The sequence below is a fragment of the Penicillium vulpinum genome (assembly GCF_028829585.1).
Source record: "Penicillium vulpinum strain IBT 29486 chromosome Unknown utg000001l_segment0_segment0, whole genome shotgun sequence".
In the NCBI taxonomy this organism is placed as follows: Eukaryota; Fungi; Ascomycota; class Eurotiomycetes; order Eurotiales; family Aspergillaceae; genus Penicillium; species Penicillium vulpinum.
This window is the reverse complement of record NW_026643241.1, coordinates 7,865,750-7,891,120: the sequence shown is the minus strand read 5'-3', so window position 1 is coordinate 7,891,120 and position 25,371 is coordinate 7,865,750. Positions and strand designations below refer to the sequence as shown.

Here is a 25,371-nt window from a genome sequence, read left to right as displayed (position 1 = left end):
CGGTTGGTTGGTCAAAGTTGCGTCCAAAACGTTTGCGTTAACTTGGAGCTGGAGAAATCAGGTGGGAATTATGCATTAGTTTTCCACGGTTCACACCTAGGACATTACTAGTAGGATCTCTAAACGTCGCTTTGTACCCTCTTTTTCTCTCTGCTCAGCACCTGAATTTTACGATTCACCTCACCTGTCTATCAACTTCATCAAAGCGTTTCATTTCTTCAGAATCTTGAATCTGCTCAACCATCCATCTCCTTTCCTCATCGTGATGTCCCAGATTCTTAACTTTGACCACCTGTGTGGTACTGAAATTACACTCGACCAGCCTTCCCTCTCGCCCCCTCGCACGTTCGTCCTCGATGGAAAGATATCCGAAGACTATAAAATGATGACCCAGCAGGGATATGATCAAGGGTTGGGGGCTCCGTTTGCCGTTATCAAGTTCTCTTGTCACAGCCTTCTGGATCCTGGTCAGCAGAGCTTCATGCGTATCTATATGCAGATACCTATTGATGGTACATTTCTTAGCGCTCCAGAAGTCCGAGCCCAGCAGGCTATCAGCCAGCACACCCATACGGAGCTCAAAGCGCTTGCGACTCTCGATCGCGAAAATTGTACAGCAGTACCGAAATTGCTTGGCTATACGGAAAGGTTGCAAGGTACTGAAGAATTAGTGCCTGGTGGCTACATCAACTACGTTGTATGGGCGTGGGTACCTGGTGAGCCCGTAGACTACTATTCTTTCTGGAAACGCGACTTTGAATACCGCCGGCAACTGCGCTCCGTATTTCGTGCCGCCTACAAGTAAGATCATTACCCCTATACTTCTATCCCTTAAAGAAATACCTATACTAATACAATAAAGAGAGCTCAGTAGGTGTTCTTGGCAACCTGGACTTACCCCTCCGAGTAAGCTTATCTACGATGATGTCACCAAGGCTATGTAGGTAGTTCTGGCATTTGATTCACCTGACCAATCTATATATACCGATGGCGATGACCTAATTATTTTAGGCACATTTCCGGATTTCGAGGAGCCTGTCTAATGGATACTGAGCCGTTCTCAGACGAGACCTACGCGTTATGGGGATTGGCAAAGCCACCCGACAAGTTGGATTGGTATCTTGATAGCTCTGACTGGACCTGGTAACCAACGTGGATCTTCGTACATCTCTGAGCAACGGTTTTGATAGTGGAGATGGCCTTCGGCATATGGGATTGTACTTTTGAGTTATTCATAATGCCTCGCTACCCCAGTATACATGTATTTGTCACTGGACTAGTGCTTTTAATCAGGCGATTATAGCACCTTTCCGCTACTGGTAGCCCTCTAAACTGTTGAAGATCAACGTAAAACACCTTTAGATTATTTAGTATAAAGCTATTCACTGGACTATCTGGTCATTTAGGTCCGAATACAGATATCAGATAAGCAGGGAAGTTTATCAGGATAGATCAACAACCCAGGGCACAGTCTGGTTGTTAACAGGATTGGCAGCACTTGCTAGAGTGCAGACGTAAAACATGCATTGCTTCATTGACACCTGGGGGAGGGCAAGATGAGTCGATTGGGGATTAGGAACTGTTGGTGTGTAGTAGGAGGAGGAGGATATAGGAGGGGAATACCACACTTCCCAATCCCCGCTAGGGGACTGAAATTGTCGCAGGAAGATGGTGTAGTTGTAAGTGCTGATGAAGCCATATTCACAGCCTAGGCTTTGCATATCCCGAACTGGTTGGGCAATCTTTTGTCGCAGGTCACGTAAACGGCGAATGGCCGTGTGGAGGTCATGGTTGAAGACCCAAGGCGTCTTTAATTCCCCAACCAGCTTGATATTAGTACTTCCACCCACATCTTGCAAACCAACAACGTCGGGGATGTTTTCGTAATTACTTCCCGAGCTTTTGAAGTCGGCGAAGTAGAGGTTGATTGACTTGGCCTCAAGGACCGCCCCAAATGCTTGGCCAATGGCTTGCTGAAAACGACCCTGAAGCCCATGTTCGTCCCCTATATGTACACGATCGGGTTCGGTGGTATGTGGGCCATTGGTGTAGGGTGATGTCCTTGGCCTTGCCCAGTTTTGATTTTTGTGCACACTCTCAACAGATCGCAGGAAATTGCTCCATGGGATAAGGGTCCCCACAAAGGACATACGCTGCAGTGCGCTTGAAACCGTGTGATAGGGCCTAATTTGGAGGGATGGGAGCGGACTTTCTACAATCTGCTTTGCTCGGATCGTGGATGTCATTGTGGGAACTTGGGATCTAACAAAGTGTTTCGTTAGTATAACTCTCTAAACGATATATGTATCAATGTTTATAGCAAAATGTGTCATACTGTATTGCTCTGAGATCGTCGGTTCGTAGCTTGAATAGGACGCATGCGAGGGCCCAACGCAACAGCAAAGCGCCAATTAGCCAAATAAGGGTTGTTGTGTGAAATTTGGGACGCTGTCTTTGACAATAAGAGGGATGGGGTTGGAGGTCGAAGGAAAGTGGGAGATTAGAAGGCCGCTGAGTCGCTTGTCATATGAAATTTAGCTATTGATACAGCTGAGAAAAATTGGCCCCGAGTTGCCTCACGAGAACATGATCTCTCCATAACATTGTTTCTCAACCATTAGCGAGAACCCTCCCCTTGGCCACCTTCATTCATCGTATTTTGCCTTTCGGCCATTCTTCTTCTTCGACCTTTAGTTCCTCGTCCACCTTCGTCAATCATCCTGTCACCCATTCACACACCCGTCATCTCATGTTTGACTAAGTTGTGGCTTGGAACATATATTTCCTGTATAAAAAACTGCAATTTATTCGCTAAATATGTCTGCTATAAATATTAAAAACATGAGATTAGTATTAAACAGACGTAAGCACATTTCGAGGGATAGAGAAACAGGGAAAGATCTTGGAGAATGATCTAAAATACAAAGAAAACAGGAAATTCAAAGATAAACAGCAAGGGTATATAGCACATAATGATCGTGGCAGGGGTAAATGGCGTGAAAATGCAGACGGAAAAAACAAGAAACAACAAGAAACAACAAGAAACAAGAACTAAAACACTGTCAAGCCCAGCGCCAGCCAGATTCTTGTGACTTTTGACGCTTAATAACATCCGAGAGCAGGGTATCACCTTGACCAAAGGGATTGCGCTCATTCTTTTTCCGCTGACGCTGAAGCAACTCCACAGCAGCAGGAGCATCAATCCCTTCACCAGTATCCGTAATCTTAAGAGCCCACTTAGCATCTTCTGTATGAAAGCCAAGCTGATTAACCATCATATCAATGGCGCGGTCAACAGGATCCAGAACCTGCAGCCGGAGAGGCAGAGGCATCATACCCGCTGGCGGTGGAGTATGCGATGAAGGAAGAAGACTGGCAAGATCGGCCGGGCGAGTCGGAGTATGAGGAGCCGTCTCAGAGGTTGACGTTGAGGACCTGTCAAGAACGAGCGCGGGCACAGATGGAATGGGCCTGTGATTTCGAATCGACCCGTTGAGATTATGGACAATAGTGCTGAACTCCGACATAGGGCGTTCGGCAGAGAAGGACAACCGGCCGTTGGGGTCGGGGGTGAGACCGCGCTCACGACGGCGACGAAGCTCGTGGGCGAATCCAGCCTGGCGCTCACGGGTCTCGCGGTCATTCTCGACAGGGCTTGTCTTTTGCGGGCTTATTTCGGTCGGGCTGTCAAGTGCGCGTTCTTCAAGTTCGTAGGCGCGCGAGACTGCTTCTTTCAGGAATGATGATCGACTTGCTTCGGTTTCGGTTGGCTCCCATTTGGCAAGACCTATTTCTTTCGCTTTGATGAATGTGGCGGTGGTGGTATCGGCCGGGCAGACTGAGCTGAGTGTTAAGACTGCACCTAGACCGAGTGTGAGAATGTATGAAGTCCACTCCTCTGTATTTCTGAGTTAGCCGTGACCAAATAGGCAGAATGTTGGTTTGACTTACCGAGGACAGTCTCTTCGAGAGCTAGCTCACCATCTGGGACGTTCATGCCATCAAAAATGCCGACCTTGCGAGCTTCAATGCACTTTCCATGCAACGGCTGTAATAGAACACCCATGCACGTCCAGATCTCCGTTAGATCGTACATCTGCTTCTGCGATAGACCGGAAAGGTTGCCACGACCGAACCCCTCGGGCGGTTCAAATAGAACGTTATTCATACCGAAAGGCTGTGTCATCGTTGAACTCGAGGTGGAATGATTTCTCGCCTGGACGCCACCCTTCAGCCAGTCCATTTGGCCAGCAATATCATTCTCTCGCCCCTTACCACTACCGAAAATCCGACAGAAGGTCCAGAGCCGCCAGAAGGCATCGTCGACTTCCTCAGCGCGGGTGTTATCCACGCCCGCCAGGCCACGAATGGTATCGCGACGCAAGAAGGGAGCGCACCGCGCAAGGACCAGCGCCTTCAGCTTGGCAAGAGTGTAGATATCCTGCGCGTACCTCTGCAGATACAGCGTGGGCGTATATTCTGGAACCTGGGAGTCGGGATCTATGAGTAGCTGCCACTCCATTTCCCATGGCGGACTCATCTCGCGCATCTCCCAAGCGGGTGGGGACATTTGGAATAGGGTACTTTTCAGCATAGACAGCTCGCGACGTTTGAACGCAGTGTAGATCTTTCTGTTGACGAGGACGAAATTGAAAAGGTCATCCAGAGAGTCAATGTTCTGCATGATTGACAGAATCAAATCCACCGGCATATCTTCGGGGAGGGGGATCTTGACTGGGACATTGCGCTTGGCTTGGGGATTTGGCGTGGATACAGGTGACGGGGGAGTAGCGGGAAGTTCATAGACCTGTTCGGTGAGTCTGATGCTGCTCGCTTGGGCAGTCGAGACCATAGCCCAACTCTGACGGACTTTGTTAGGGACTATGACCTTCTCTAGTTCCACGCCCTCCATGGCGACCGGGCCAGGGCTACCTGGCACAACTGCTTTTTCTGCAACTTGATCAAAGGGATTCCCGAGATGATTAGTTTGCAGGCGAGGCAATTGGAGTAACAGGCTGTTGCGCGTGGGGGGCAGATCGAGAGGATCGGCAGAATGCGATTCGACTGTCATGTGGAGGGAATCCTCCGACCGTGAATTGACATGAACTTCATCACGCGGCGCTTGGCTTTGCTTGCGAAATGTCAGGAAAGATTTCATGGATTTTTCTTTTTTGATGTTTTCCTTGGATGGATTTTTTGCGGGTTTTTCATCGGTTTCCTTGTCTTTGCCCGATCGACGAGGCTTGTCTTTCGCCTCCTTCTTACTCTGTTTGTGACTTTTTTCTTTAAATGGACTTGGACCTGTTGATTTGATTGTGTTGACTCGACTGTTTTTCAGTGTCGACTTCCCTTGTGATGTTTTTGAGTGAGGCTTCGTTGAAGGGGGGAGGGGCGCAGGCCGGGTAGCAATCAAGTCCCCGTTGTGGCGGCTGATCTGCAACGGTCCATCAAGGATGAGCAGCGTCTTATGAGTCAAATCTTGATCAGCCAGACTCGCGAGAGCATCTTCGAGTTCTTCGGCGGCCTGCGCTAATGTTGGCATATGGCGGGCTCGATGACCAGCAACCACCAGATCTGACCGTTGTCGACCTTGACGCGGCTGGCGCTGACTGTGCCCGCATGTATGACATGAATGTTTGGCTGGTCGGTGGGTATTTGACTGGTGTAACATAGAATCCTTCCATTCGCTATGGTTTACTGTGTTGGATTGTTTCAATGAGATCACCGAGTCTCTCTGAGAGGATTGCGCTGACCACTGTGGCCTGAAACGTGGCGAAACTGCCGAAAGAGGGGAGTCTTCAGGGCGATTTGGGGCCGAACTAGGACCGAAGGATGGCTCTAGTGGCAAGGGCTTGTTCTTGAGGTCGTTCATTGACATCTTTTTGGTGATATACATTGGGCGGACGATTTTTGGCACTTGCAGGTGGCAGGGAGCCACTATTGAGGAAGGCTGCGAGGAACAGATGGAAGCGGCGTCGTCAAAAACACCCGCGGCCACGGGAGAATAGATTGAGTATGCATCGGCTGTTTTGTAAGGGTGTCGTCCATCATCTCCCCAGAACGTGCTGCCCAGACTGGTAACTGAAGTGCGACGACTGTAGCATGATGAAGCACAATCCAAAGTCTCCTCAGACCCAGAAGACAAGCGGGGCTCCTCTAGTTGATCGACAGAGCCATTTATATCGAGAGCGATGTCCACAGAGCCACATGAATCAGGAGTGATGTCTGCAGACCCATGTGGATCGGTAGCAACATCTGCAGAGCTTTGATATAAATTCTGCACCCGTTTTTCTAGTTCCCGTTCGAAAAAAGAGGGCCCTGTCGAGCGGTCCATGTTGGAATCGGCGCTGATCGGGGAGACAATAGAGAAGTGCGAGGATAGCTCTGGGAAGAAGCGGGCCAAGCGGGAAGTTGAACGCACTGGATGGAGAGAATCCGACAATGGAGAAATTTCAGAATCATCGTCTGAATCTTCTGGTGATTCTAAGTTCATCATAGTGCCTAAAGGTTTCTGCGCGGAGGCAGACTGAGGGTCCCCGACTTCTCGGCTTGCGATATCTTCTTTGATACTCAAGCGGTATGATTGGTCTTCAGTCTCTTTAGTGTCAGATGCCATGTGTTCAGCAGGGGCCTCTGTGACTGCTTCAGACGGATCATGAGTGGTATCCACGATCTGCGCTAGCATTTTCTGTAGGTCTTTGTCGACTGTGGGACTCGGTTGACTTGAAACACTGCCTCGAACAGCTGTGACTCGGGCTTCTAGACCGAAGGGTTTCAGACAAAGCTTCAGGGATGGAGGACGAAAATATAGTTTCTTCCGATTTGAAGTCTTGGTTTTCTGGGTTGAAGGATCACGAGTCATAGGAGGCGCCATTAATAGCCAAGAACTCATAATCTCAGTTCTTATTCTGGATCTTTATTCGAGGGGCATTGTTGACCGAACTAGGCTACTCTTGGGCTTTGTTAGCACGCCATGATGTTGCTCAAAGAACCTCAATAACCTGCTGGACGCGCTAGAACATACCATCAATCGAAGTCTCGGCAAAGACAGCCTTGTAGAGGGCAAACTCGTGGATGGAAAACTCGCGGAGGGCGAACTCGTGGAGGCGAAGTGTAGTGGTTTCTTTGTAGAAAATAGTACGCCCCGGCTGTGGCTGTATAGAACAAAGAGTGACAAAGCCACCAACTTTTTTTTTTATCTCTGTCTCTCGCTTTTGCAAATATAGGAGTTCGCAAAGATTCAACGGAAAAGAAGCTCGGAGTGGGAATTCTTTTAGGGTCTAAAATCACACAACATTATTAGGCACCGGTTCCTATCGCCCTTTTTAGGCCCCCGAAACCAGCAGGTGGTCCTCTGTACAGAGAGTATGGCGTTTCTCAGAATGACCTCCAGGCCAAAGAATCAGACCATAATTGATTAGTCCATCGATTATTGGCTTAGTGTGCTGCAGCTAAACAGCGATCCTCTGGGGCGAAAGGTTCAACGCCCCAAATTCCCAATTGAGAAAGTGGTTACAACATAGGATACGGAGGGTGTTGATGTTTGAAAATTCTTCTACTCTTACTAGAGTGACTATTTCTATGAATATGTAGTTATATTTGCATCGAACTTCGTGTTCTCTCGGAATGAATGTTCTTTATTCTCATGTTGACAGGAACTATCAGGGGAAGTGATTTACAATATGGATACATAATGTACGAATAGCCGAGTCCGGCCAATGATATACAATGACACCTTCATCCACTAAATACAAAATGTGCATGATTGCCATGTTTCCCGCCCCATTGCCCGGGGCCCCAACCATGACCGCGAACTTGCAAGGTTGTACCAACTACTCCGTACTATGTATTACATATGTACTCCGTACATTTGTATACTTTGTACACCCTGTAGAAACCATGCTTATAACCTTGCAAGTTGTACCACTACATATATAGTACGAATATGTACTCCGTATTTCTCTCCAAACAGTCAATTTCATTCGATCTTTTAGTATTTGCTGGTGCAATCAAAAGTGAGTTTTACCTCCAAGTGCGTGTCTCACTTGACTGGCTGAACATCTCCCTCGTGTACAGTAATAATCTTGCCTGAATATTTCTGTGGAATCATGTGGTGGATATATCCCCCTTTAATGCCTCGAGCAATTGTAAGAACCAAATCGCAACCGACCTTGCATATAATCCAGTGTGGGTATCTGCTTAAATATCTCTAGAGCATTGACCTGATCGGGAAGGAGGATAATATCAAAAGACCAAATACTCAACTAGTCCAAGTGGGATGTAAGGGAAATATACGTGCTCCTCTCCATATTTCTCCCGCAATAGCGCGGCTATGATCTTACGGCTAATATACAGAAAACGGGCAAAAGTTGGGGGCGGAAAGGCCCGTTCTCGGGGATCTTTGTTTAATGCCACGTGTGAATTGGACTGGGTTTGATGCTAGATTCGATGATTTTAACTCCACGTCCAAGCTCCCAATGTTTATTAGATTGGTTACTGGAGTTTGATCCACGGGAGCTGGGATGGCAAGGCAAACGTATAATTGATAATAAAAAACAGAGGAGACAGAGGAAGGGAAATAGAGAGAAAGAGAAAAATAGATAACTGGCATTTTAAGCATACAGCAGATTGGAATTAAGTGACGAGAGCATGGGCAGCCCTGAAGAGGAAAGCAAAAGGAAAAGAAAAATTCATGCCTGAGGCAAAAGCATCAAGATCCCACTCCAAGCTGGGGCTTATCATGCAGGGACCTAATTATGCAGTGAAATGTACATAACTGTGTCTCACATCATTCATCTTATATTACTTGAAATCAATACAATATTCTATACCTAGACCGTGGCAAAGACTAAATCTGTTTATGACCTATATACTTGTCTGACACAAAGGAGTGTTTCGATATTCTGTTATCTATGCACTTGAGTATCAACTTGAAAGTGGATACCGTATATTAGGCAACCTTTTTGCTTATAGGGGGATCTCCGAAGTATTGGCATTTCGATGCCTTCACATACCGCCTTCTATATGTACAAAAGTAGAGTCTGTAGCTAGAGCTTGTTTTTTATTGCCAGCTTGAGTTCTTAATCTATTGTTAAAGATTGATCAAAATGGGAATTATAGGCGAAGCCAGGCTTATAATCGTCGAAAGTAATACAGCGGTCTAGTCAACCGCTAGATCATAGCAAAAAACAAGATATTTGTTTATGGCCTAATGAGACTTCATTCGTCTGACACACACTTCCCCTCGGTTTATTCTATATGCAATGGAACATCTTTGAATCATTTTCTTATAACAGTAAAATTAATGGTTATCAAACTTTGCCCACAGAAAATGTACCAACATGTGATGATGTGCAGGGTTACAGAGAATCTCTCGGCCAACGGGTAGCAAGAGCTGGATGATCTACAGGCGGGTCATACATATATTACCATCTCCATAGAGTAAATTGGATGCCAATCTCGGCACCTGGCCCAATGGGAATCGCCATATTATCCTCGGCGGACTGTCAGGGGTACTTTGTAATACGTTGTAAATGAATCTAGCCTTGGTCGCTCGTCTCAGGTGTCTTAGATCACTTCTCGTTTGAGTAAATCCTCTTCCTTCAAGACTCAATGAGGCACTATGAGTTAGACTGATGGGCCATGGGCAACCCATTGAGGGAAGGTTGTATCTGTGTGGGAGCTCGGATATGTACGTATAAGAACGCCCAACCCGGAGAGTGTAAGTGATTGAATACACAGCCACCAACCTTACTTTATATCAAATTAACTACTGTGCCTTCTACCACCATGCTTGGAAAACTCCCCTCAGTCGCAGCATTGCTGGTACTCAGCCTGAGCGCCCAGGCAAGCCTAATCTTCAAAAACATCGGCACAACCTCAGGCTGGGACAAAATCAACCAAGAACATCATGGCACCGTGAAGCAAGTGACAGACCAGGTGTATAAGGGCACAACCGCCCTCAAAATGACCCAAATCTACGATGCAAGCTACTCCGGCCGGTACCACTCGGAGGTGGTTAAGAACAATGTGTACAAGCGCGGCGACACAGGCGCATACGGATTCTCCTTCCGACTCCAAGACGACTGGCAATTCTCCCCTGTGCAATCCTACGGCATCGGACAATTCATCGCCGACTTCACAGATAGCGGCTGCGAGGACTGGATGCCCACAACCATGATTGCGCTCAAGGGCAACAAACTCTACTCGCGTGTCAAGCAGGGTACAGTCTGCAATCAGAAGATTAAGGGTTTCAACAACCTGGCCACTGTGACTGCAGGTGAATGGCACCGACTTGAAATTGAGGCGAAGTGGGAGTCTGGTTCGACGGGATACTTCAAAGTCTGGTTTGATGGAAAGAAGGTGTTGGATGAGCAGAATATCAGCACTACCGTCGAGGATGACCGGGCTTTCCAGTTCCGGGCTGGTCTTTATGCCAATGGCTGGCACGACGATAAGCAGATGAAGGGATCCCAGGGGACTCGGCAGATTTGGTATGATGAGATTGCTGCTGGGACTAAGCTTTCTGATATTGCGGCTGAGGCCGATATCCAAGCCGGCGAGTGTTGATTTGGGTAATTTCGAATACTCTGTTCTTAGTCAGGGGTAGTGTTGAAGGAACAATGGATATTTGTTTTTAGCTAGAACTGAAGCAGAATTATGGTTCATTTTCTCAAATACCAATGTGCTTGTGCTAGATTTATACTAGAGTTGCTCTTCGATTTGGAGTTGTCTATAAAGGGAAAAAAAAAAGACAAGGGCATATTATAGCTATGTTGTATTCACAGTCTCTAACTTGCGTAGGGTCATATGGGCTTATCAGGATATTAAACTAAAATAAACGGTCTATGTTTGCTGCCAAACGGGTTCGCTACGCGAAGTTGAGGATCACCATGAGTAACGAGGCCAGTAATGCGTTGAAAGTTTGGTCAATGGCATCAATTGTATCAATGTATCTCAGAATAATTTTTATATATACACGGAGTAATAAAAAGTTTGTTGTACCTTGATGTACAGAGTACAAATGCATTGTATTATGGGTGTGGCCCCTGTTTTGTGCACATGGAGAAGACCCTCCTTTGCCGCGTGGTGCCCAATTTAGAACTGACATCATCCTATATTGATCTCACCCTAGGATTTGCAATGTATGTTAATCGTGGCTGTACTACATTGTGTCACGCTGTGATATTGTATGCTGATTTGAGATGCTTTGAAGGTTTCTACCTTTAGATATCTCACCATCCCACGTTTACTTCAAATATTTACGATCTACTTACAAAATTCCACCTAAGAAATACCCTGCTCCTTCATAGGTATCTATAAGGATGAATTCGCCCGTAATCAGGCTTATTATTGAATTTTGAGATGGGCGTTGTTATAATTCGAGTACTCTGCAAAAGTTCCCTCCCACTTTACACCCACAGAAACACTTTCGCCCGATCAGACTTGGAAATAGCCCCTAGATAATACGTACACAGAGAAAGAGGCTGAAAAGGATCGTGTAGGCTAAGAAAAAAAGAGATCTTCGTGACCACGCTTGCGTTGACCTCGTTTGGGCTATCGAAAGATACCTAGGTCGGCTACCCGGGGATATTGTCAATTGTGTTGACTGCAGGGGAGACCATCTGCATCATTGGACCCCAGTAACAATTCTGTAAATACTATCTCTTTCAGACATGATATTTCCCAAGGTTGGGGAGGGGACTAATCCAGAAATGTTGCGTGTTGTTAATTATACATGCAGAGAGCCAACATTTGAGAAAATTCTAGAACAAATTGGAGGTGAAACACTAGAACAATTGTTCTAATGCAAGTTGCCAGTAGCAATAATAGAAGTCTACCCCAGGCGGCTGGCTCCAGGGCTGCTTTTAGTGCTGACCTGGATTTTGATGTGCAGAAATCTTAGGTGATTTTTTAGTTTTCCTAGTCTAACAGCATAACACTATGAATAGATTCCAATTGATTTTGTATTTGCAAGGTCAATAGTATTCTTTATATCATGTAAATAGGCTTTTTACTTCGGCTTGCTTTGTTGAAACCGGAGCCGGGCAAATTGCTTTCAACTTCGATACCGATCTTTCTCTTACTTGGTGCAATTGGGTATCTAGATCTCTCTACTATAATCACTCACAAACAGTGCAGTACTTAAGCACATAGTACTAAGCCTAGAGACTGGGATTAGGTTGGATTATTGGATAGCATTTCCTCTATAAGAAACAGAAAGTGTTTCGCTTCAATTTGTATCTAGAAATCTCGAGATCTTTCAACGATGCTTCCGAGTTGTGAAAGAAGATCTTTGTTCTCAAGTGAACCCAATAAAAGCCAGCCTTTCACATTACCCCGAATCCTCGAATCTCTTTGGTAATCACGAGTAATCTGTAATTGGTCTATGCGTGATTCTGAGATGATGTTCCCTAGACACTCAAACCTCAACTTGTGAATGTTGACTTGAGGAGAAATGAACGTCAACGACCACTCTACTCCATTAAGCACTCATTATAATTGATGTCTATGACTAGGCACATTTTTTTACTTCAAAAGTATGAATACGAGCTGATTACTAGAGGAAAGTTCCGTTCTTCGACTCTTTGTCCGTTTGTCCTCTTAGAATCATCCTCGTCTACTCTTTTAGGAGGTATTTAGGTCATTTATCCAATTACTGCGACTGTATCTATATTTATCTTCTTTGGTTCCTTTGATCAAACAAAAATGTAGAGAATTGGAGAGGTGAACAAGATATAAACTAGCTGTGCGTCAACAGCAACAGGTAAGTCTAAATTCTCACAATAAACCTTTTCAAGTTCATTCATCATGCTCCGCTTCGACGAAGAAATTCTAGACTCTTGGGGTCCAGCAGTTTGGGGAGTCATCTTCGACCGATTGCAAAGTGGAAACGTTAAAGGTGGCGTGTTGCAGGTTGCCTGGCCAAGCAACATCGACAAGAAAACACCAAATCAGCAGATCCAATGGGCTACCAAATTGCCTCTTCCACAGCTCCCTCAGAAGGCCCTCGAGATCATATATGACAGAATGGTTGGATTCTCACTGGGAGTTCGATATATGGAGGAGAAGAAGATCCACGCTATGCATGGACTCGTACAAAATACTGGACCCCTCAAAACGAGCGTAGAAAGATGGTTCAAACGCCCTGGTACTGTCGAAAAATGGAGAGAATTGATCCACTCCTACGCGGATTATGACGATGCAGTGGGCCATTTGTCGGATTGCAAAACGTTCCCAAGAGAAACTGACAACCATCCATTCAAGACCAACCCTGCATACGATGCCGCAATGCAATGCTCTTTCTGCTTAGAGTTCCTAGTCCATTCCAAGATTGTCACGCCCAATGGCTATGACTTATCAGGAAGAAGCTGGCTGGAGGCAGGATTGAATGGTCCCAACATGGATTTACTCACCTTCATTGTCAGCAATGCGGATCCTCAACATCTGATCAAACCCAGAGACATCAGAGAAACCCGCGAGAACCACATTCTTCTCTCACTCGTCGGTGTCGGCGCGTTTTCTCAATTTGTGATTGCCCTGAACAGGCTACGCCAGGCAAACCTCGTGCCGATCGAGGAACTTCGCACAATCTTCCACGACGCAGCGATGCATGAGTTCTGCGCTGTCGCACCAGTCGCCGTGGCGGAAGCACTATACCAACACGGGCTCAATATCGGAAATGTCGAGCACCAGTATCACGAACTTGGCGGGCAGCTAGAATCCTCCTGGCACATCGCAGCAGCATTCAACCCCGCCGGAGCTAGGTTCATGTCCTGGCTCGAAAAATTCTCCATGCTCAACGCAGAGATCCGAAACTCAGAAAATATGAACCCACTGATGTACGCCGCATGCTTTGACGAGCCAGCCGCAATTGATTGGCTGTGTCAGAAATGCGATCCCATGCAGCCCAGGTTGGATGGAGGCCCGAAGGGGTATGCCTTGATCTGCGCGGCTCGAAGCTCATATATTCACAGCGGCGAGATATTCGCTATTATCCTCTCACACTTACCGGAGTCGCTATTCAGCAACGAATACGGCAAGATTTTTGGCACTGAGATCGCCGAAGGACTGGCATCACACAAGCGCAAGCTCGACGATGGCCGAGCTACCGAGCCCACGCTAAGCGTGATGGAACTGCTCGCAGTGCGCAAAATGCAAGCTCTCATCCGCCGCCTGGGCAATAAGTGGCCTGGCAGTGAATGGCATCTAGCACTGGATGCGTACCTGCGTAATAATGATATGACTGTCCTCAAACACAGTATCGGTACAGGGACACGGCTGCTTCGAAGCGGTAGCTCGCGGGATAACTCACGCACTCGAGGTGATTGGAAAAGCTACCCCAGAAGCCCCCAGCTACAACATACCCTTGATACGTTACGCAGTAATTCTGGGTATGATGTGCCACTGATGTATGATGAGGATATGGAGCCGAATCCCGCTCGTGCGAATTCTATTAGGAAGAAGAGGCCGGCCCATATTACTGCTCGTAGTGGTGGAAGACAGACTCTTGGTCCTATCAGGGATCCTAGCAATATGATCACTAAGAATGTGAAAAGAAGAGGACGCCAAAGCTAAGAGGTTGTGTCTAGTCCTGGTACTTGCAGAGGGATCGGCTTTGCTTCTTGTATAAAGCATGGGAGTGCGCTTCCTGCTTATGATATATTCATTTCGTTTATTTCTGATGGATTTTAATTAGTTTATGTTCGGTTCTACGCTTGTGGTTGATTTTTTTCTGACTCGAATTTCAAGTCTTCTTGCCAGTTTTGTATGTTTATATTGAAATTTACGTATAGCTTCTGCTTTCTTTTCACATTCTGGAAATAGTATATCAATGTTTATTGCGTTACATATGTAACTTATCCTTTTTAAACTGCCCCCAGCCGTCAAGCCAATTGTTAAATAAACAGGTTGACCAAAGCAAAGATGAGAAATGAACAAATCTACCAGTCAAGTGCACTTGATGAAGTACCATTCTGCGATCCAGCGCTAACACAGTCTAGCTCTTTACACACTATTTGTCAATTAGTAGATAGTAGGACCTAATTGACAACCAAGTACTCACGTTGATCTGCTTTTTGGAACAGAGTGCTTCCCTCTGGCTTGTGCATGGCAGGAAGGATCTGACCCCCTCCCATCCGTTCGAGCTTTGTGTGCTCCTGGAGGAGACTCAAAATTTGACGAGCGTCTGGTTGATTGTGTTAGGTAATAGAAAATAATATCATATTCAAAGACCATACCTGTGTTTAACTCACTGGAAGTCCTATTTAAAGGATTAGCAACAGGCCTTGTCGGACATAAGATAGCATATCGTACTCACTCTTGCTTGGCTGAGATATATTGATATTCAAGCTCAATCTCTTCACTCAAATTTTTCGTCATGCTCTGCAGTACTTCAGACAGTTTCCGAATTTCCAGTTCATTGACAGCAGAGCGGGTGAAAAGGTCGTAGCGAATATGAGTCTTGGACTCAGACTCGGGAAAGAAGGAAAGGATGAGGTATATATCCGCATCTTGAAACGAATACATGAGCGTAATAGGAAACAAGATACACTCTTCTCGGGTTGTCTTCTGCGTAATAAACCTGACAACCTTCATAACGAGTGAGGGCCCCGATACTTCAGAAATTCTGCGATCTAGCTCGCTGGTATAAGCATTGAGGTGACGAGCCCGTGCTATTTTAGTATCAGCCATTGTATCTTACCATCATTGACATTGGTTACTTACTTCCGACCTTCCAATTGAAATCTCCCGACAAAGTCTGACCAGCAACCCAGGTGGAGTTCGCTTCCAGACCAGTTATGCGCGCAAATCCGCTTAAATTAGAAGCCACTTCACTGTCAAATGCAGCCGGCTCACTAGCATTGAGATTCACAAAAATCATTCCCTGATCAGTGGTATGCGTATGAACCTCAAATAGACTATTCTGCGACTTATCAAACCCGGGAACATCATCAAACTGAGGAGCCTTCACTAGCCGACCAGTGGTGTCATAGCTCCAGCCATGGTACCGGCAACCAAGAATAGCCGAGGCGCCAGTCTCTCTTCTAGTGATAGTATAGGCGCGATGGCGGCAGACATTATGAAATGCGCGGATCTTGTCATCCTTACCACGAATGAGAAAGACTGGAAACCCGGCAACGTCAAAAGATTGATACGCGCCAGGTTTTGAGAACTGAGAGCTGTGGGCAAGGTAGAGCCATGTCTAGAATTGCATGTTAGCAATTCTGTCAGGCCATATAGTACTGATATTTCTATTACTTGGCTGAAGAGTGCGCGCCGTTCGAGCTCGAAGACTTCCCGACCGCTCCACCATCCTTCTGGAATTTCGGGCTCTTTCGAAACGGTCAAGTCTGATTTGACCGGAGAAGTGATTGCAATAGACTTAGTGACTTTATCTGCTTTTGGTTGAGATAAATGAGGCCATGTTCGGTGGAGTAGAAAGATAATTGTCACCAAGGCGACAAGGACGGAGGCTGGAGAGGTGAAGAAATCTGCGTCGGTAGACTCCATCAGAAATAAAGCGCTGTTATTTTGAACAATAGAAAGTGGTTGCCATCTGCCACTGATATACTTGTGCTGTCACCCCTCCACGTTATAGTCTCCAAAGTTAGCGCATATGCCTCCCTATATTACCCGATTGGGTTGGAATTTCCTGACTGTATCACTCGGCTGACTTGTCACATCTGATTTTTGACCCTGTATGATTGGAGTTATCTTTATCATATGGTGAATACTGTGCTAAGGCATTAATAAAGATTATAGTTGTATTAAAAAAGAGCGACCACTATATTCCTATGAATCAATACTACGCTGTCATTTGAACTATGGAGGATGCAACGTGTTCCCCCATTCCAGACTCTTTCACTGTCTTGGCGGTCCTCTCAAACTCATGCTGTTCACAGACCATGTCAAATACTCGACTCTGGTAGTCTGGGAGAGATATGTGTGTTAGCATTATTGCACGAACCAACTTTAGGAGCCATAACTCACAAGACACGCCGTTCTCCTTATTTGGATTCAAAATTCCCTCGTGATAGACCCCCTTGGCTAGATTGCTCTGGGCCTTCTCGCAGAGCTCGAAGTCTTCCATAGCAACTTGGCGTACGAATTTAAAGTATTCTTCGAACTTGTCTCCAGATTCAAGATGGAAGTAATCGAATTCCATGCGCGTGACATGCGGGTCAGCGGTCGGACATACTCTGAAGCAGGACATTCCACCACCATAGACATTCAGCGTGCACGTGGGGAAGAAATACAGGAATAGACCGTCATCTGACTTTTTCGGGTCTGCGATATGCTGCGAGAAGTTGTGCTTGTTGCGCACGGTGTAGAAGGTCGGCGGGTAGTATTTGGAGAAAGACGGATGGGTGTATTGGCAGTGTAGACACTCTTGATATCCGTCGACCCTGATGAAATTTAATAAAATAATATAACATGAAAGGATAAGAGAGAATATTACATGGTTTTCCAGTTGAACCGGCCTTCATAGTTGAGACTACGACGATGTGGCAGCTTGGTGAAGTCGACTTTGCCGAGTAGCTCCTCAAGCTCTGGGAAGAATTCATGGAAACTGGGAGCATCGTCGGAGATAGTTGAGAAGAGAAGCCCCGTCGGGGTGAGATGGTTGCAAAGTTCTTTGCCCTGTAGGTAGCACATTTATTAGGAGGAACTTCACATTTCACCTGAATCCCACGAACCGTTTTTGTGCAAACAACCTTCAGCTCCTCGGCGATAGGGTTCAGGGTCTCCCCCGAGGTGCGAACCGCAGAGACAGGCCGTTGCGCAACTTCATATGGAACATGCTCACCCACAACCTGGAATCGGGTGACTGGACCAAGCAAGTACCAGGACTGCAGAACATGTTAGTCTCCAGATGTCCTTCAACTGCCAGGATACTGCGTTACATACTTTGAGAAAGACTGCCCGCCGCTCCATCTGATACAAGGGCTGGCTGCAATACCAGGAGGCAGGCAAAGTGCGAGTGAGCTCAGACATGATTTTTATGAAATTAGTGAGTAAATTCAACTATCAAATAGAGACGATTGAAGTTGTGAGATGCGACAGTGACAGCGAAAGAGATGCATTTTTATATCTCCACAGATTACGCTTTGCGTCAACATGATTTTTATCAATCTTAATTGACTAACATTCATTTTTTTGGTGGCAATAAGGCTGTCCAGCGTTGAGTGCGTTGGAGAGGTGCGGTATATCGTTTCCCAAATGAGTTATTGAGTCCCGTCGATGTCACGTCTGATCACACGGCTGACACACAGCTCTGAGATACCTTCCTGGCCGTTCAAAGTCCCCGATTATAGACAAAATATCTGCAGGGCCGATCTCTTGGGACTTTCATGAGTCGGATTAAGGGCGAATGACACCAATAGGCGACCTATGAGGGCGATATACCTAAGTAGGCATTTTTAGCCTGTCTATGCTTGAGCTAGCTTTAGAGGAAGATGTCAAGAGAACTAAAAATAAAAAAATCAGAATGTTCAAGGTAATGTCCGATAGCAAAAGTTGCTCCAATCATTTGCTGTGGTCTTCCAATTATGATTGATCTAAATGGGCTACCCCTTATTTACCCTATCTAGGTACATACACACATACCTGAATACCATGACCACCTGAAAACAACCAGAAATATAGATATATATATATATATATATTCGCAAATCGAATTGACCACATAGACGAAGAGAGAGTCCTGCGTATTCTATTTACCTCTATGTTGAGGTTCACTATGAATTTGGCTGCCTGGAGGATCCGAGAGTGGCGACCGGAGGCGAAAGAGCAAAATGGAAAAAGAGAGAGATGTATTCAAAAACTTCAATCCAAAGAAATCAAAATTGCAACAAAGATCTAAAGATCAAAAGAAAGAGAAGAGTGAAAGAGACATCACTATCTAGAGCTCTAACAGAAATCAGAGCATCCGTATCTTATCGGGCAATTACGTCTTCTCCAACTTCCAACTTTCAACCTCCAACAACTTGAAAAGGTTGGAACTTCTCAACTTCAAAGGTTCTAACTTTCTATCATGGCCCCAGTCCAATATACTCCTCCGCCTACACCATCACCTCCAGCATCTTGTTACGCCATGAGTGACGACGAAGAAGATGAATACAACACCATCACTCAGGCTGCCTCGAATAGAGGGGTCAAGTTACTCTTCTCTAAAAGCAAAGTGAGATGATTTCTATTCAATAGGAAGATCGAGCTAACAAGAAATCCAGGTCTATGTTCATCCAACTTCGTCATCAAAAGATAATATCCCTGGCTTTATCGCCCTTATCCAGCAAAAACCTCTCCCCACATCACATGCATCCCCGTCTCAATACAAAAACCCCGATACACCCTCCTATCTCCTCGCATGGGTTCCAGAGTCCTCCCTTGGAGAAGCCTACGATACATATGTGAAGGTAGACCTTTCTGAAGGTGACTCTCCGCCGCGCCAGAAGTACCTCGTTCCGCCGCTTCCGACCACTACCACCTACAAAGACCCCATCGGGTTGTATGCTTTTGCAATTCCACTATCAGAGATATACTCTCTGTTAGTACGACCGCCGAGTCTGGGATGGTGGTTTGGGAGCTTAGTGATTAATACCCGAGCGGGCGATGGCTTCCCCGCGCTATTTTTCCATGACGACGAATGCGAGTCGACTATTCTACAAAAGAGGAAGAGGGTCAAAGAAAATTTCGATCCATTCGGCAATGAAGGGGGTTTGTTTTGGGGCGGCGATGAGGTACTGCGATGGTTGCGGAGGTATGCGGAGGTACAGCGCTCCGCGGTGGACCGCAACGTTTACCTCATCAACCCGTCGCAAGAGGACCAGCTGTCCTTCGGCCAGCCACTGAGCCTGGGGGATAAATCCACCTTAGCAAAGGCACAGCCCAAAGCCGCCGCCGCCGGACCCCGGGCCCAAGCGCCTGATGCCAGCATGGATCCATTCATGAAGACTCTCAAGGAAACACGGTGGAAAGTGCTGGAGCAGCTCAGCAAAATCACCACCTTCACTCGTCGGACTGCCAATGATATTGCAGAAAATCCTCGCATACCGCCTCAGGTGCGCCGTCTAATGAAGAATCCAGAGATCCAGACGTTGCAAGATGAATTCGATAGCGCCAGAGTCTATTTGGCTCGTTGGGCGATGAGTGTTGCCGAGCAGAGCGACAAAGAGCGAAACCAGCGTATATGGACCGCGCAGGATATGCTGGAAATGGAGAATAGCTCTGTTGGCGACTTTGAGATATTAGAGCTGGAGACTGGGAACTTAGCTCTCCAGGAGCGACGCCGTGTTCTCCAACTAAAAGAATGGGAGGGCTTCTTCGACCCTACCTCGGGTAGACTCCAAGTAACGGCGGAGGAAGTCAAGGAACGGATCTTCCATGGCGGTTTGGATCCTAATGATGGCGTCAGAAAGGAGGCATGGCTCTTCCTTCTCGGTGTGTATTCGTGGGATAGCAGTCGCGAGGAGCGCCAAGCGATGATGAACTCCAAGCGCGATGAGTATATCCGGCTGAAAGCAGGCTGGTGGGAGCGAATGGTCGAGGGCAACTCAACGATTGAGCAGTTTGATAATTGGAAAGAGCAGAAGAACCGGATAGGTGAGATTAAAAAGCGGATTTGACATGGTGGCTACTAATACATGAATACAGAGAAGGATGTTCACCGCACCGACCGTACGATTCCTTTGTTTGCGGGCGAAGATATCCCTCATCCGGATCCTGATTCTCCGTTTGCCGAGACAGGTACCAACGTACACCTGGAGCAGATGAAGGATATGCTCTTGACATACAATGAATTCAACCCCGATCTCGGGTACGTCCAAGGAATGAGTGACCTCCTGGCGCCAATCTACGCCGTGATGCAAGATGATGCTGTCGCTTTCTGGGCGTTTGTGGGATTCATGGATCGAATGGTATGTTTTCCACGATGCAAAACGCCGCACTCTCTCACTAATGCCTCTGTACAGGAACATAATTTCCTCCGGGACCAGTCTGGAATGCGTGGCCAGCTATTAGCCCTAGATAACCTCGTCCAGCTCATGGACCCGCAACTTTACTTGCATCTGCAGTCTGCCGAGAGTACCAACTTCTTCTTCTTTTTCCGCATGCTGTTGGTGTGGTACAAACGGGAATTCGACTGGAGCGATGTCCTACGTTTATGGGAGACGCTATGGACCGATTATCTCTCTAGCAGTTTCCACCTGTTCATTGCGCTTGCCATACTCGAGAAGCACCGAGATGTAATCATGGATCACCTCAAGCACTTCGATGAAGTCCTGAAATACAGTATGTTAAAATATGGATGTAATATTGATCCCATTACTAACGTTGCAATCTCCAGTTAACGAGCTGTCAAACACAATGGATCTCGTACCCATTCTCACCCGTGCGGAGTCGCTCTTCCATCGTTTCGAGCGTTCCGTGCAAGCCATCGACAAGAAAGGAAATTTCCCCGCTGCACCAACTACCCACCAGCGTCGCCCAGGCGCAACCGGCCAAGATTCACCTTCAGGGAGCAAGGGAAAGTCACCCCAGCCTGCTATTGGAGCAAGCAGCGGAGTCAACGCTGGCCCCTCCAAGCTTCAACAGGCAATCGATGCCGACAAGCCAAAGGTGATTTCTCCAGAGCTACGTCAATTACTTCGGAAAGACATCCCCTGGAAACGCCAACAAACTTCATGATTGACATCGAGAGCTATGATGGGATTGTATGTCTCGTTTGATATGCATGTAATTGCTTTCCACTGTTCTCAAATTATTGACTATTCACGATTTATGATTACCTTATGTATAGTCTTCTTTGGTTTTTTCTTTAACGACTCGATTTTACGGAGTAAAGGGACATTGATGTCTTGGTGTTTTGCCATATCGCACTTTGATTTTGCAATAACGTCTTCATCCACCCGCATTCGAATACAACTGATGATTCTTATGGGCTCTTTTGCAATCATAGAGATGTCTACAATAGTTAATCTTCATATAACCACACCTAGTAGTGTATACATGTACCGGGCTTGAAACGAACAAAAACCAGGAAATACACCCATGTTGGTGGCCCAAACATGAGAGCTATGTATGTATCGAACAAGGGTTATACCCTTGACGAGTATCCCAGTCATAGCCCATTTGTTTGTCAATTCACCGGTAGTTGTGAAGCCCTTCTTTGCCCCCTTTGTCTTCTATAGGATGTATGAGAAGCTCATAAGAGTAGATCTACTTAATAGATTACATATTTTTACTTACTAATTTTCCCTGCGAACGGAAACTATGGAGAACGGTCGCTCTGTCTTGATCCATAAGATGTGAATGAAAGATATCAGGCTTTCAAATGAACAAATCTACGTAGCTAGGACTCAAGTCCTCGCATATTCGCACATTCGCTATATTTAATGGCCCTACTCCTCATCTGCTTTCTTTGCTTTCTCTTCTCTTCTTCATAACTCATTAGCTACTTTAGCCATTCACTGACATCCCATCGAATTATTATCATACGTTTCTCATCAATATTTATCACCTAATCCAACACGCCTGATATGAATAGTTACATGTACATTATCCACTGTGGCGTTATTAATTGATATAGGACAATGCTACCCCTCGTGGTATCGCGAGGGGCGATCTTGGCCCAAGCTGAAGCAGAGGCAGGCTGCTGCTGTTCAGGCAGCAGTGACGGCTCGTGCAGTTGTCACATGTGCTCGTGTGGATCGCCTTCGTCAAGCCGCAGAGGCTGAAGCTGCGGCACAGTAGCCGTAGTTTAGTCTTGACTTTCAACTCTTCTACTCCGTACTAAGTATGCTGATACAGTCATGAACTAGATAACCACTATTCTATAAAGCGGGCTGGTCCCAATTGATGATAACTAATTATGACTATCACATGCAGCTTAAACGGAGGCAGGAACTACGCCCAAATGCGAGCAACAAGCTGAGCTCAGTAAGGTGCACTTTGTGCCTAAGGCCATAGGATATTGCTTTTCCTTTTGGATTTTGTAGAAATATGTCTTGCTTTCTTAGCAACTTCTATCAATTATCCTTCTTTATCTTCTCCTTTGTCTCAACTCCGTGCAGAGTACTCCGTAAATTCCAGCTATTTTCAAATATACTATAAATAACGCGAGATTGCTCAAATACCCATTATGACAGCTCCGGCTCATCTATCCTCCCCCTTTTATTTTTCTTTCTCTCCCTTCTGCTGTCTTTCCCTTCATTTCTCCTATTCGTTCACACCTTACATCCTTTTCCGCTTTGATATCTTCAAGACAGACAAGCATCATTTAGGGTTACAACCCCTCTATATGGCGTGAGATTACACAAATATTACCCTTGTTTGCTGACATTAACGAATATAGGATCACCTTATTGCTGGGGGCCTTGCAAAGGAAAATAACCAAGCCCTAATCAGCGCTTCTTCCGTTGTTGGAGCAGAAACTACTGAAATTTTTGCAGAAGCGACAGCTGCAAGAGCCGTGGCTCAAGCTCAAGTGTTTCGAGTCCTTATAAATACCCTACTCCGAGCTGCAGAAAAGGCCGAAGCTGCTGCTCAACATTTGTAAGTTGAGTCTCTGGCTTTCAGAACTGTACTAAATATGCTGATAGGATCATGAACTAATCATCATCCTATATAGGGAGCAGGAGTTAGAAGCTGCTGAACTCAGTTTACTATTTTCCATCGGATACATCATTGCAAGCACGATATGGAACACGCAGGGAATACCCTATTGCATAGGGAGGGCGCTCCGGCAGATCACGACTGGCATGCGGTCCAACGTATACAAAATTAGGGGCCCAATCATGCACAAACATTGTAAATGTATGTGAATATTATCTAGTATGCTATGATTGACGAATATAGGATGGGGCTGCCGTTCGCGATCTCGCGAGAACTGGGAACACTGCGGATACGAAATGGGTAGTTTGCCTGCTCGAGCAAGTCATGATACCTCTACTGGAAACTTACGCACCAAGCGAGTACCCGAAAATATGGCAATATATCGGTTACTCTGAGTACTTGTACCTCAAAATACCCGAACAGTGCGAGGTGTCTCTCGGCATTTTCCATCCTCTGAACCATGCCATAATGGAAGTGAGACCACCGGAGCAAATGCGTGGCATTACAACCAGGACACTGTTGATCTATCCCCACTATACAATTGCTCGGCATGCTATTGGTATCGGTCTTGCAACGGAATTGATCGCCCGAGTAGGTCGTTCAATGGCTTTTGTGCCCGACCCTGTTTGGCCATGCTGGAATTGCCAGGTAACTGAGTCATCGGAATGGAGTTGGCATCTGATAGAGATAAACCATGATCTATATACGAGCCGTCGCATTCATTAATCAGCGGTTCTACAGTCCTAGAAGTAGAGGATGTTGCTGTGGAGGCAGAAGCAAAGGCTACACAAGCTGTGGTACTACCGGTTCACACAGATGCTGTAAAGCAGGGAATTCTTAAGCTGCCTAACAGCCGTAAGTTCTCGAAATTACAATCGTAGAGCCAAGAAAATATAGTCTATTAATAGGATTTCTTACAGACAACCTTGGAAAGTACACTCTTTTCGCAGTAACCAGAGGAAACTCTGTTTGCCAGATTTATAGACCTACTTGGTGTGTGGATTTTAGTTCAGTTTACAAGTGGACATCTTTTACATTCTTCATCTGTTTCTGATAATACTCCATATACTATCAGGTATAAAGTTTTGATATAAGATGGAATACATATATTATACAAGATCACACAACTATAGGAATTCGATGGCTAGGAAGCTGTGAAGCACAGATGACTTCCCTCTCACTATCCTGGTGTATTATCCGCCACTAGTTAGCAAGTAGGGAATATCATATCTATAACACTCCTATCTCATAAAGGTTTATTATATGCCAAGACTTTTAGGCTAGCTACTAACACTAACTAACTGGTTGTTTATAAAAGTGAAACCTTTCCCTCCTCTCTCTAGCTGACGCGAACTGGTAGTGTTCTGCTGGAATTTTTCGCATGGAAGTCGAGATATCGTAGATCTTTGAATTACCCCGGAAAGCGCAGTGCACAGGAAATATAATGCAATATATATCAAACTATCTGCAAATGCAAACATCATTCTATCAACCAAATAACTATAGGGTATTGTTGAGCTCTAACACCACACCGAATCCCGAATCAAACACAAAACCAACTGAGAACAGATTCGCCACGCTGATGCAAGTAGGGGAGAAGATAAAAACCCGAGATAGAAGGGACGGTGTCAAAAATGTACTGCCAATGTCGATATGCCGAGGGTCCAGGATGATGCGAAGAGAAAATAACTGCAGACCCATCCGTGATGGGTAAAAACCGGGGAAATAAAAATATGAGAAAATATGGGAATCAAAGAT

General features: G+C 46.0%; 9 protein-coding genes across 9 annotated transcripts; 5 read left to right on the top strand and 4 right to left on the bottom strand.

Moving 5' to 3' along the window:
* Positions 1-265: 265 nt before the first annotated feature.
* On the top strand, positions 266-1,147 carry N7479_002817 (uncharacterized protein; the record flags this gene model as incomplete). Its single annotated transcript, XM_057250514.1, has 3 exons — positions 266-801; positions 863-940; positions 1,012-1,147. 3 exons carry the CDS (start codon positions 266-268, stop codon positions 1,145-1,147), a joined length of 750 nt encoding a protein of 249 aa, XP_057114946.1.
* Positions 1,148-1,442: 295 nt separating this feature from the next.
* On the bottom strand, positions 1,443-2,246 carry N7479_002816 (uncharacterized protein; the record flags this gene model as incomplete). Its single annotated transcript, XM_057250513.1, has 1 exon — positions 1,443-2,246. The coding sequence occupies one exon, from the start codon at positions 2,244-2,246 to the stop codon at positions 1,443-1,445; it is 804 nt and encodes a 267-aa protein (XP_057114945.1).
* Positions 2,247-3,062: 816 nt separating this feature from the next.
* N7479_002815 (uncharacterized protein) lies at positions 3,063-6,892 on the bottom strand (the record flags this gene model as incomplete). Its single annotated transcript, XM_057250512.1, has 2 exons — positions 3,063-3,898; positions 3,952-6,892. 2 exons carry the CDS (start codon positions 6,890-6,892, stop codon positions 3,063-3,065), a joined length of 3,777 nt encoding a protein of 1,258 aa, XP_057114944.1.
* Positions 6,893-9,789: 2,897 nt separating this feature from the next.
* N7479_002814 (polysaccharide lyase) lies at positions 9,790-10,569 on the top strand (the record flags this gene model as incomplete). The annotated part of the gene is made up of 1 exon (XM_057250511.1): positions 9,790-10,569. One exon carries the CDS (start codon positions 9,790-9,792, stop codon positions 10,567-10,569), a length of 780 nt encoding a protein of 259 aa, XP_057114943.1.
* A 2,241-nt stretch (positions 10,570-12,810) lies between these two features.
* Positions 12,811-14,577, top strand: N7479_002813 (uncharacterized protein; the record flags this gene model as incomplete). The annotated part of the gene is made up of 1 exon (XM_057250510.1): positions 12,811-14,577. The coding sequence occupies one exon, from the start codon at positions 12,811-12,813 to the stop codon at positions 14,575-14,577; it is 1,767 nt and encodes a 588-aa protein (XP_057114942.1).
* A 365-nt stretch (positions 14,578-14,942) lies between these two features.
* Positions 14,943-16,512, bottom strand: N7479_002812 (putative iron-sulfur cluster-binding protein; the record flags this gene model as incomplete). Its single annotated transcript, XM_057250509.1, has 6 exons — positions 14,943-15,013; positions 15,065-15,187; positions 15,240-15,262; positions 15,320-15,674; positions 15,727-16,204; positions 16,261-16,512. The coding sequence occupies 6 exons, from the start codon at positions 16,510-16,512 to the stop codon at positions 14,943-14,945; spliced, it is 1,302 nt and encodes a 433-aa protein (XP_057114941.1).
* Positions 16,513-16,807: 295 nt separating this feature from the next.
* On the bottom strand, positions 16,808-17,997 carry N7479_002811 (aromatic ring-hydroxylating oxygenase subunit alpha; the record flags this gene model as incomplete). Its single annotated transcript, XM_057250508.1, has 5 exons — positions 16,808-16,932; positions 16,993-17,408; positions 17,462-17,643; positions 17,700-17,852; positions 17,911-17,997. The coding sequence occupies 5 exons, from the start codon at positions 17,995-17,997 to the stop codon at positions 16,808-16,810; spliced, it is 963 nt and encodes a 320-aa protein (XP_057114940.1).
* An 800-nt stretch (positions 17,998-18,797) lies between these two features.
* Positions 18,798-19,027, top strand: N7479_002810 (uncharacterized protein; the record flags this gene model as incomplete). The annotated part of the gene is made up of 2 exons (XM_057250507.1): positions 18,798-18,885; positions 18,927-19,027. 2 exons carry the CDS (start codon positions 18,798-18,800, stop codon positions 19,025-19,027), a joined length of 189 nt encoding a protein of 62 aa, XP_057114939.1.
* A 9-nt stretch (positions 19,028-19,036) lies between these two features.
* Positions 19,037-21,687, top strand: N7479_002809 (GTPase-activating protein GYP7; the record flags this gene model as incomplete). The annotated part of the gene is made up of 5 exons (XM_057250506.1): positions 19,037-19,183; positions 19,233-20,604; positions 20,656-20,918; positions 20,973-21,291; positions 21,347-21,687. The coding sequence occupies 5 exons, from the start codon at positions 19,037-19,039 to the stop codon at positions 21,685-21,687; spliced, it is 2,442 nt and encodes an 813-aa protein (XP_057114938.1).
* Between the last annotated feature and the right edge of the window lie 3,684 nt (positions 21,688-25,371).